Source organism: Poecilia formosa, unplaced genomic scaffold (assembly GCF_000485575.1).
Source record: "Poecilia formosa unplaced genomic scaffold, Poecilia_formosa-5.1.2 Scaffold55, whole genome shotgun sequence".
Classification (NCBI taxonomy): Eukaryota; Metazoa; Chordata; class Actinopteri; order Cyprinodontiformes; family Poeciliidae; genus Poecilia; species Poecilia formosa.
Window position 1 is genome coordinate 1,214,833 of NW_006799994.1, and position 12,184 is coordinate 1,227,016.

The following is a 12,184-nucleotide window of genomic DNA, read 5'->3' on the forward strand; positions in this document are numbered from 1 at the left end:
AATAAAAAACATGAAAAATTTCAGAAGTTGTGCAAAGAATATAAAATATATGACAATTTAATTTTTATCATGACATTATGGAAAATAATGAACTTTAACACAATATTCTAATTTTATGACCAGCACCTGTAGATGCGTTATGAGTAAAGTAATTGTCACAACAAAGTTTCTTCAAAGAAATCTGACTGTAATTTAGTGCAGTTACTGAAATATCCTCTATCTTAATTCAAAAATGACCAGAATACATTAAATAAATTAAATTAACTTTTGGTGTGAGTTGCTCATAGATCAGTTGAAATTAAAATGTTAAAATCAAATGTATTGAAAATGCAGATTTATCAAGAACTGCCATTTGCCAAAGTCAACACTTTTCAACGATTATCTAGGCATTAGACAACTACAAACACAATATGAGAAAAAACACATAAAGGGAGTCTACCTACCTATCGCCCTGTGTAAACATTTCAGTTTCTCTTGGCTCAGTGTGATTTGGTTTGTTGTTGCTTCTGTTTTTATTTGACTTTTGTTGCATGTTTTTATAGTTTTTCATTCTATTTTCATTTTCTGTTTTATTTCTTATCTCAGTCTGATCCATTTTAGTACTGTTCAGCACTTTGGTTAAACTAGTTGACCCTTTATTGAAAAGTGCTATATTAATATAATGCATAAATACAAGAACACACATTTTCTTATGGTTCTTTGAGTGTAAAAGATTATACAGCCCCCTGCCTTTGCTGTCTATTTTGACTTAAAACTATTTTATATATATTTGCTAACTACTTTAATTGCAAAAAGTAGTTTAAAATTCACAAAATAATATGAGTTGAGCTGAAATATGCTGTGTGAACGTATATTGATTTCTCTTCAGAAAATATAAATATGCAGAGATTTTCTGTAGAGGTTCAGAAAATCTCTGCAGGTGTTTGGAATCAAGTAGATGATTAAGGTGTGACACCATGAGTTTCCAATATTTGACTTTTCATTGTATTCTAATTTTATTAGATGTATCTGAATATTACAGCTGTGTTTTTTAAAGTGGGGTTCTCAGAAAGCTGGAGGGGAGGTTAATGCAAAAACAAAAAGTAATAATAATAAATCCAATACATTTTTAAAACACATTTTTTGTTACAAAATCTAATCTTTTTTCCCAAACATTATGATGAAATATAAATTACAATAATTCATTAAAAAGTAAAGGCCAAGTTCCATTAAGGTTATATGCTTTTATTCTGGAAACTTCCTTGTTGAGGTAGCTATGGTAACGAAAGCAGTTCTACCTGAACAGGCTAACCGCAATAAACAAAAGAAAGGATAAAAAAGCAACTCTTGTTTTAACTTCACTCGATAAAGGAACAAGGTTAGTAATGCCGATTAAAGTATATTTGAGTTTCAAATGTTTATAGAAAAATCCGGTATTTCTGTGTTAATGGTACTATTGTACTAAATTTAATAAGACATGCATAACAACAGATGGTGTAAACAGTTGTAATTTTTGTTATTTTTTCTTATCTAGCTTTTACATTTGTTGATGAAATCATCATTTAACAATCAGTTTTGACCATCTCAAAATGAACTGGTTGCTACATAAAATGTTATTTGCCAAGCTCTCGTTTATGATTGGCTGCCAGTCAAATTTATCAAGTCGCTTTGCTCCTCAAGCTAGCGTAGCTAGCGAGAAATGACCGAACCAGGAAAAGGCCCGCCGTGGTGGAGACTGCTTCAAAAATAGAGATTAAATCAAATTTGACTCGATAAATATTACATATATTTTAAAATCAGAATAGAGGACTGTGGTAATTTATTTATTTTTTAGCAGTTATTATTACATAAACATCAGCAACGAGGAGCAACGGTCAAATGGAAACGTTGTGCCCGAAAAGAGAAGAGGGGGAAGCGGGCGCTTTGACCCAGCTGAAGGCTAGGAAGCCACCAATTCCGACTCTCTTTCTGACCAATGTTCGCTCACTGGATAACAAAGTGGATTTGTTACATCTGAGTCTGAGTGTTTCTGTAGAGATGAAGAACTATGCCGTACTTTGCCTAACGAAAACCTGGCCAACATGTTACGTCAATTCGCGTTTCCCCATCAGATACGGCTCCCCCAGCGTCTCCTCGCACCTCCTCCGCACCGCAAAATGCGCGCTTGCTTGTTCAGCGCCCTCAACTACGGACACCGTGAAAGGCCAAACAACGTGTTTCAGCGACGTTGTCTCGCTTTATTCACGTTTTTGCAACTGCGCTCTCATAAGACATAAACACACACACACACACACACACACACACACACACACACAGAGGTGTATATATGCATGTATGTATGTATGTATGCATACATGCATTAGCCCATTCTTATAGCTCTATGTAACCTAAAACCAGGAGAATGCTTAATTCTCAATGCTGCCCATCAGATACTGTCCAACCTGTGTTAAACTGGGATACAGTATCTGATGGCTAAAAATCACCAATTGGGTGCTGTTCCCTCTGTCTTAAAGTGGTGGAACGGTTTCTGATTTTCATAATTTAACCTTCAGATAATCTGTTACCCGAACCAGAAACCCTAGCTGAATACTGAGGTGAGACCTCTGCTGAAAGCTAGGGATGCTGCTATCAGGACAGGCGAGGCATCAGCACTCCAAGAAGTGAAGAAAGAACTGACTGCAGGCATTATGAGGCCCAAAGCCACATACGCCCAGAAAATTCAAGGTCACTTCACCACCATTGACACCTGGCACATGTTGAAGGGCATCAAGTGCATCAATAACTGCAACATTAAGGATGTACAATGCCAAAGGGAGCCCTCACTGCCAGATGCACTCAATAAGTTCTACGCCCGCTTTGAGGATCTGCTTTGAGGATACTTGTGCCACCACCTGGTGACACGCCTCTCTGTGTGACAACAGCAGATGTGAAGAAGACCCTCCAGGAAATCACCTAACCCTAACCCCAGAAACATCCCAGGGCAGGTACTGAGGGACTGCACACATCAACTGCCTGAGGTGCTGATGTGGTATTGGCAGACATCTTTAACACCTCACTGTCACTGGCATCTGTGCCCACCTGCTTAAAGGAATTGTCCCCAAGGGCTCCACAGTGACAGGCCTGAATGACTACCGACCTATAGCCTTAACATCGGTAGTCATGAAGCGCTTCGAGAGGCTAGTCATGACCCACATTAAAGACTTCATCCACTTCACTGTGGAACCCCATCAGTATGCCTACAGGAAGAACCGCTCCACTGCTGACGCTATCTCATCAGTGATCCACACAGCCCTCACCCACCTGGAGAGCAGGAACTCCTACATCCGTCTGCTCTTTCTGGATTTTTCCTCAGCCTTCAACACCATCAACCCCACAGACCCTGGTGCAGAAGCTCTGCTCTCTTGGACAGAGTCCCACACTGGGGAACTGGATTCTGGACTTCCTGACCAACAGACCTCAGATTGTCAGGATCCACAACAACGTCTCCTCCTTCATCACCCTCAACACTGGCTTGCGGCAGGGCAGAGTGCTGAGACCCCTCCTCTTCACTCTGATGACGTATAACTGCTTGGCAAGGCACCCAAGCTGTCATAGTGGAGTTTTCAGATGACACAGTAGTAGTGGGATGCATCACAAACAGTGATGAGTCCAGAGAGAAGGTGGATGCAGAGAAAATTACCTCTGCATCAACTTGAAGAAAACCAAAGAGAATGCGGTGGATTTCAGAAGGAATAAGAATCCTCTTCAGCCCCTGTACATCAGAAGAACAGCTGAGGCCTCCAGCTACTGGCACCTGGGCGTGCGTATATCCAGTGACCTCACCTGGAGTACCAACACCTCCTATCTGGTCAGGAAAGTCCACCGCGTCTCTACTTCCTCAGGAAGCTGGACTAAGGAACTCAGTCCTGAGGAGCTTTTATGGCTGTGTGGTGGAGAGCGTTCTCTGCACCTGCATCACAGTGTGGCACGACAGCTGCACTGCTGCTGAAAGGACGGCTCTGTAGAGGCTGGTTAAAGCTGCACAGAGGACTGTGGAGAGTAGTGTTTCCTCCACAGTACGATGGGCGCTCTTCATCATGAAGGACTCCACCCATCCTGCACACAGACTGTTCCAGCCGCTCCCTCAGGGAGGAGGCTGAGCAGCAGCCAGAGCAAAACCACCAGTCTAAGGAACACTTTCTTCCCTTCAGCTGTCAGACTCCTGAACTCAAGCTGCACCTAATTCAGCTTCACCACAGAGATTAAACACACACACCTATGCATCACATAAATGACTTTATTTATTTATTTATTTAGTGTAGTAAATTTCTTTTTCATTTTAATTGATCATGTGATTCATTGATTTATTATTTATTGCAGCAGGCCTAGGTATGAGGCACCATTTATGCTAAATGAATGTAATAATTATTGAACAGTGAATGAAAGTGAAGCAAAACATTTGAAAAGTTGATGTTTCTTCTGTACCAAAGGAGTTTCCTCAGCTAGAAATTAATTCTGGAATTGAGTGTCAGATCTCCAATTGCCAATGGGATCTCCAGTTGGGTTGGATCAGAACTTCTAGAAAAATCAAATCGCTTTGCTGCTTTCGCTGCTCCTTCTGAAGTAAACGTAGCTTTTAATTGTATTTGTCAGATATGCAACCAAGCGACGATCAGAGAAAACTGTCCTTCAACGGAGAGCTGAACGGTTTACTGGGAGCAGGACTTCTGGGGACCAGCATATCTGAATCCACCAGACCCATTTCCACTGACGGCAGCGTCCAGGAGAGCCAGAGGATGTGAGTGGCTACTCTTCATCTCTATGGCAGCCATTTTGTGTCCGTTTTTGTAAAGATATGGAAGCTGCATGTCAAATTAAATGGATATTCTCTGTTGTTTTCTAGCTGCCTGACTGGTGATGATGGGAGTACCTGCATCCCCATCGTCTTAAACAACGTGGAGATCGTGGCGAGTCAGGACTCAGGCATCAACAGCAAGGCGCGGGGCAGCAACAAGGTGAGTTTGGATCAGAACCACATTAAATCCTGCTGCTCTCATGAATCTTTTTCATTGAGGAGAGGTCACTCTTGTTTAGTCCTCATTAAAACCTAAGAATATTTTGGAGTTATGATTATTTTTTCCTATTTTCTTGTATTTTTATCTGATTTAAACTCTTCATTCAGGTTAAAATTCAACCTGTCGCCAAGTACGACTGGGAGCATAAGTATTATTACGGCCGACTGATAGCCGTGTCCAACTCCTTCCTCGCCTACGCCATCAGAGGTGAGAGAAGAAATATTTGACTAATTTACTTTGATTAATGAATGAAAATGTCACACAGACTTTATTTACTGCTGGAACCAGAAACAACAGTTGAGTGTTGTTGGCAGATTCTCCTTTGAACGTTTGTGTGAAGCATAAATAAAATCAGAATATAAGATAATCTGCAAGTCCTTTTCAACCTATGTTCGATTAAATTCACTACAAAGACTATATTTAATGTTCAAATGTTTATATATGTTCAAATATTTGCAATATTCATTGGAACATCATATATCTTGTTGTAGTGAATTCAATTTAATCTAGATGGAAAAGGATTTGCAAATCATCATATTCTGTTTTTATTTATATTTTTCACAACATCCCAACTTCATATGAAGAGTTGAGCAGCTATTTTTCTCCATGGATTCAGATTCTTTGGTTGATTTTTGCGTGTTTTTGTTCAGGAGCCAACAACCACGCCATGATTCGCGTGCTGAGTTTGGATTTCAGTGAGCGCTCCTTGCTGAAGGGCTTCACTGGCGCCGTCACGGATCTCGCTTTCGCCCACCTCGACTCCTCTCTGTTGGGCTGCGTGGATGAGGCGGGAAACCTGATGGTCTGGCATCTCACACTCACGAGAAGCAAAATACTGTATCCTGACAGGAAGCAGCAGAAAAATGCTACGTTTTGGGGTTTTTCATTATAGTTTAGTTTTATTTTGTTGTGACATTTGTCTAATTCAGTTTGGTTGTTTTTATTAGGTAAATATTGTTTAGTTTTAGTCCAGTCTTTATTAGTTATGGCTGTAGTTTTTGTTTTTTCATACTTTGGTAAATTTTTAGGTGCAGAATTCAGAAAGGTCAAACTGCTGCACTGCAAAAACACAAAATCTTACAGAGTAACTTTGTCGCCAAAGTGCAGTTTCTAGTGCAGATATCTTACTGCACTTAAAATAAGACAAAACTAATTTATTGGTTACTTCTCAGCAAGATGTAGCAGCTTGTTTTAAGTAAACATTTCCTTTATATTGTTGAAAAAGTGCTATTTTAACTGGCAGATATTTCACTTATAACTTTGGAAAAATGTCTTGCTATAAGTGAAATAAACTGTCAATGAAACAAGTACCTTTTCTACAATTTTATGGAATTGTTGACTTAAAACAAGTTGCTATATCGCGTTGAAAATTATATTTGCTCATTTATTTATTTATTCATATAAAATTATATTTGCTCTAGAAACTAGACCAAAAGTACTTGGAAAGATTTTGTATTTTTGCAGTGTGTATTTTTTGAAGATGCCATTTTCAAAAAATGTATTCAGTTATTGTTAAACAACCAACAGCGTTTTATCACAACTTTCGCCATTTCCCAGACTAGCGTAATCGCCTCCAGAATGGAAAGCCGTAATTGGGAACTACATGATGTCAACTGCTTGTGTGGGGAAAAAATAATTTCATATCAGTTTGAAAAGCTAATAAATTCACAAATGGAAAAACAAAAAACACAGGGTATTATAACTGTGATTTCAGTATGTTTTAGTTGGTTTTATAAACTCAGTTTGTTATAGTTTTTCCTCATTAATTAGCATTTTTATTTATGTCAGTTAACAAAAATGCTTTCTTATTTTGAGTTTTTATTTTGTTTAGTTTAGTCAACTACGTTACCTCTGTATATCAAATGCCAGATATCTACCTTTATTTAGTATTGCGCAAATAACACTAAATAATCTTAAGATTAAGATCTTAAACTCTGTGACAGCGGAGATGGATGTTTTCCTTCCCTCGAGTTTTCTTTAACCTGGACCAAACAGGGATCAGATAGTGGTTCATATTCAGCGTCCAGAAGACGCTCCACTGAACTCCCACAGACGCCTCATCTGGTGCCCTTACATCTTGGAAGACAACGAGGAGAATCAGGACGACACCAGCCAGACGCTGGCTCTCCTGCATGAAGATGGGGTAAACGGCTCTGAACACGAATCAGAAAATCCTACATGACAGAAAATATCCAGGACATTTCAGCAGCTATTCTCTTAATTCTAATTTAAATATTACAATAGTTAAAAACAGGATGAAAGTTCTAAAAACTTAACTAAAAAAAGTCTGACAAACTTGAGGGTTTGCAGTTGTATGGAAGTCCATTACTGCCATAAAAGAAAAAAATAAAAGCACAACAGGAAGTTATAATTACGAGTTTTAAAGTTATCACAAGAATAAAAGTTATATTTTCAACTTTAAAAGTTAAAATTTTGATGTTTTATTTAAAGTCAAAATTATGAAATAGTAAGTCACAGTTTTGAGATACAAAGTCATAATTACAAGAATAAAAGTAATAATTTTGACTTTCAAATTCAAAATTATGAGATTCAAAGTAAAAATTATGAAATATAGATGTAAATTTATAGTTTTGAGATACAAAATTGTAATTGCAAAATTAAAAAAATTTGACGATTAATGTCATAATTATGAGATACAAAGCCATAATTTTGAATTTCTGTCATAATTATGACCTTAAGTTAATCAAAATTATGACTTATTTTTGTAATTATGACAAAACTGACATTAAATCTCATAATTACGTTCTTTTATTTCATGATTTTAACTTTGAATCTCATAATTGTGACTTTGTACCCCATAATTATGAGATTGAAAGTTGAAATTATGACTTTAGCATTCGGAATTGTGACTTCCTGTTGTGCTTTAGTTGTTTTTTTATATGGCAGAAATGTGTTTCCATAGGTTTGCATTAATATTAGTAGAAAATAAACATAAACTTGAGATTTCTCCATTTTCCTTTATTTACATTAACTTTCCCTTTTCCAGGCTGAGGTTTGGGACCTCGAAGTTTTGAGAGCCAATAACAGCAGTTGGCCAGTTGATGCCTCAGAAATCAAAGATGGCCTCATTATAGTTAAAGGACACACACAGGTACCTGGATTTTATCTTTCCTAAGAAGTCACGGCACAAAAACGGAGCATTTACAGAAGATAAAATATGTCAGATACTCCTTATAAGATATTTTTATTTGGCAAAAGATTTTGTTTTTTGCTGTTTGTTTTCTGTTAATGTATAAAACTGTGTGCTCCTGCAGAGAGTCAGTGAAGGTGCTCTGTCCCCTGATGGGACCGTTTTGGCCACAGCGAGCCACGACGGTTACATCAAGTTCTGGCAGATCTACATAGAAGGAGGACAAGATAAGCCCAGGTAGGAGCGAGGGGGTTAACCACTGATCATCAACAACATTTTGCTGCTGATCCAGTTTACATTTCTGCTCCTGTTCTGTCGTCCAGATGTCTCCATGAACTCCGACCTCACGAAGGACGTCCTCTCTCCTGTCTTCTCTTCTGTGACAACCACAAGCGGCAGGACCCAGAGTCGGTTCACTGAAACGTTGACGCTCCTCTGAGTTTCTGTCTGGAGTTTCACTGACGTGTTTTTCCCTGTTTTTATGTTTGAAGAGTTCCGTTCTGGAGGTTTCTCATAACTGGAGCAGACCAGAACCAGGAGTTGAAGCTGTGGTGCACAGTTTCCTGGACCTGCTTGCAAACCATCAGGTAACTTAAACAACAGATGTTTTTCCTACTTGCAACTACACCTGTCACAATAATAAAAAAAAACAATTAATGGCAAGATAAATTAAAATGAGCTTCATAATTTTCATTTGCATGATTTATTGTTTTCCTCTTTCTACCAAAAAACCTGGATGATAAAAGTCTTCAGTCTGGTGCTTTTGTCTCAACTAGCTCCTTTTTTTGAAGGACAGTTTTGTTTACAGAAACTTCATAATTAATTTTATTTGTTGTTTCTGTTGTTTTACTTATTTTGTAATATTTAAAATGTCTTCCAGTTTCTGTATTAAATGTTTATTAAATTTTAAAGTTTATTGATTTTTAAGAATGTGCTCTTAAATACATTCTTAAAGTTATATTACTTTATAGTGGTCTCAAAACAGCAATATTATCATTTATAAGAACTTCTGGGACATTTTATCATCCAACAAATTTTGTTTCATGACAGGCCAAGTGCAGCTCCTAAAAACAAAAAATACATATATATTCTAACTGTTATATCGACGCTGTCCATTCTTCTTCTTCTAGGTTTTCTCCAGATCCATTCAACTCTACGGTTCTTCCCAGTCTCAAGGCCAGTTTAGATCTTGCTGCTGAATACTTGATCCTCACTGATGTGCAAAGAAAGGTGAGTGGTGTAGTGTTTAAAGTAGGATTGAAACTTAATCATGATTAATCGATTGAAATAATCTAATTTAGTAATTGGTTAATCATCAGAGCAGCTAGGAGTGAAACAGCCAATGTAAAATAAATAATAAATAAAATAATAATAACCATTAAATAATAATGGTAGTCAAATAGATTGACTACCATGGTGAATCATAAACTTCACTAAATCTTTTTTCAAATGGTTCAGAAAGTGAAATTATGAATTATAAATATAATGTAAAATAAATAATAAGCATGACGGCGCTCAGAGCACAAAGCATAGAATTAGACTGAATCGATCTGCCGTCTTATTTGGGAACATTGTTGCCAGAGTAGGGCAGAGTACATAAAAAATTTATTCATGTCAGAGTAGAACTATTTCAACATATTTTTACTCCAAAGTAAAAAGTATTTGGTAAAAAGTCTACTCAAGTAACTCGAGTAACTGATCAAATTATCAATCATTTAATATTTAAAAATTACATCATCAGACTGAACAGATTATAAAAGTTAAGCTGAAACTAACTCTCCAGTGGAAATTATACAGTTATAAAGTTAATTTCTACTTAACCTTTTAATTGTCATTGAAGAACAAAAGTTACAGTAATTCAAATAAGTAACAAAAAAAATTTTTTTTATAACATTTTCCCCCGAAAAAAGTTTCTCAAGTAAATGTAACTAGTTACTACCCGATCTGGAGTTTTTTACCATGCTGGGGCCGATACAGATGTGATGTGAGCGGCGCCTGATGGTGAATCCATATTGTCCTCCTTCAGGTCCTCTATGTGATGGAGCTACGGCAGGACCTGGAGAAGGGCAAAGCGAGCTTCACGGCCGTGTCGGAGTTCCTGCTCACCCACCCTGTGCTCAGCTTCGGGGTGCGCGACGTGACCCACAGCCGCCTGAGGCACACCGAGGTTCTGCCAGCGGAGGAGGAGAGCGAGAGCATGTCGACAGGTGGGCGCTTTCCGCAACCACACCTGGAGCCAGTCATTCCAGTGAATCTGAGTTGGAAAGATTCTCAGTCGAAATAGAAACAAACACATTGGCTCCTTTATATTTTTCAGATGTACTTTAGAACAGAGGTGTCCAAAGTGTGACTCGGGGTCCATTTGTGGCACGTAGACTGATTTTGTGCAGCCCACAAACATTATTGCGATAAACGATCATATTATTGTTTTGAGACTATTTTCAAGTAATATAATGATAATGGCATAATAATCCAATAACACACTCAAAGATCATTAAACTTTAATTTCTAATGAATATTTAACACTAAAACTTGAAGACATTTTAAATATCCAAAATAAATAAACAAAATAGCAGAAACAACAAATAAAATTAATTATAAAGTCTCTTTAAACAAAATTATCCTTCAAGAAAAACGGTTTGTTGAGACTAAAACACCAGACTGAAAACTTTATCATCCAGTTTTGGTAGAAATAGAAAAACAATAAATCATGCATATGGAAATTATTGAGCTCATTTTAATTTATCATGTGATTAATTGATTTATTGTTTATTCCAGTTCAGGATGAGACAAATTCATCCCCTTCACCACAGGTGGTTGATGCAGATGGAGACTTTTTATTTTTACGTTAAACTGGGCAAAGTTATTACAGACGAATAAGACTTACCGTAGAAAATGTAAACCTAACAGGGTTTGATGCATCCAGATCTGCTTTTAATAAATTTATTAAACTTGGTCATGTGTTTTCAATAAAAGTGACTGAAATTGTGTTTTTATTGCTCCAAATATGTTTTCTTATTTCATACTTTAGAAATATTTGCAAGAAAGTTTGCTGTATTTTTCCTCCGTTCAGAATCTATACAGAGGAAAAAAAATTGAGGGGAAAAACAAGCGCTTTTATACTTTAAATGTTTGGCACTGAGTTGACCACAAAATTAACTCAGATGGACGAGGCAGCAGTGTAGTAAACCTAAAATACTGCCACCTGCAGGTGGGAATTAGCATCACTTAATGGTCAATATTTTGACCAGAAAATGTGAGATAAAATCAGAAAAATGTTAAATACAAACACTCATTGATCCTGATTTAACCAGCTTTTCCTGCTTTCTCCACTAGAGGGCACTCAAGGACCTGCAGAGTCCAAATCTGGGATCCAAATTAAACTCTACTGTGTTCACACAAAGTAAGTTTTCTTCTTCTGTCTGTCTGGATGCGGCTAACCTGATGGTGAAACAATAAACTACAATTTTTAAATGACATCTGAGTTGGTAAATGCGACTATTCATTTACCAAAAACAGTGGTTGAAAACTATTGACTTTTTAATCCAGAACTGTGACTAGTGACAGTTATTTATGCAAAATCAATCAGCAGAGTCACTGCAGAAAGAGTTACTTTAGTGTTTATTTGTTTGTAAAGATGAATATTTGTTGTTTTTGCAGTAAAAAAAAAAAAGGTTTAAATCAACGTTTCTCTGAATGTGTTTGTCTCCATGTTTGTGTTTTAGGAGTTTGCAGGACGTCCAGATCTGGTTTCAGCCCAACGCGGGGTTCAATACGCCGGGTTTTATTCCCCACTCTGACTCCCAAGATGGTTTTGGTAAGTTAATGTTGAACTGTGCAGTTAGATTAGATGAAGTTTGCTGATTGATGGACGCATCAGTACTAGTTAATAAAATAATACGAAGCATAAAGACATGATTGATTGATGGATGGATGGAAAGACGGACATTAAAGAAGCAGTAATATGGAAGATTTCCAGTCGATTGAGCTATATATATAT

The 12,184-nt window shown here is 37.3% G+C and overlaps 1 protein-coding gene across 2 annotated transcripts in view; it reads left to right on the forward strand.

Moving 5' to 3' along the window:
- Positions 1-12,184, forward strand: part of edc4 (enhancer of mRNA decapping 4) — a 33,828-nt gene that overhangs the window by 2,183 nt on the left and 19,461 nt on the right. The window contains exons 1-14 of one of the 2 annotated variants that reach the window (XM_016672065.1): positions 1,263-1,357; positions 4,612-4,756; positions 4,862-4,973; positions 5,141-5,240; positions 5,684-5,870; positions 7,029-7,176; positions 8,041-8,145; positions 8,309-8,421; positions 8,508-8,591; positions 8,676-8,771; positions 9,315-9,414; positions 10,211-10,391; positions 11,521-11,587; positions 11,910-12,001. In XM_016672065.1, the coding sequence (XP_016527551.1) occupies positions 4,614-4,756; positions 4,862-4,973; positions 5,141-5,240; positions 5,684-5,870; positions 7,029-7,176; positions 8,041-8,145; positions 8,309-8,421; positions 8,508-8,591; positions 8,676-8,771; positions 9,315-9,414; positions 10,211-10,391; positions 11,521-11,587; positions 11,910-12,001 (1,528 nt within the window). In that variant the 5' untranslated portion in view covers positions 1,263-1,357; positions 4,612-4,613. Of the gene's footprint in view, positions 1-1,262; positions 1,358-4,611; positions 4,757-4,861; positions 4,974-5,140; positions 5,241-5,683; positions 5,871-7,028; positions 7,177-8,040; positions 8,146-8,308; positions 8,422-8,507; positions 8,592-8,675; positions 8,772-9,314; positions 9,415-10,210; positions 10,392-11,520; positions 11,588-11,909; positions 12,002-12,184 lie in introns of those variants that run through there. The other variant, XM_007553208.2, reaches the window with a different exon arrangement.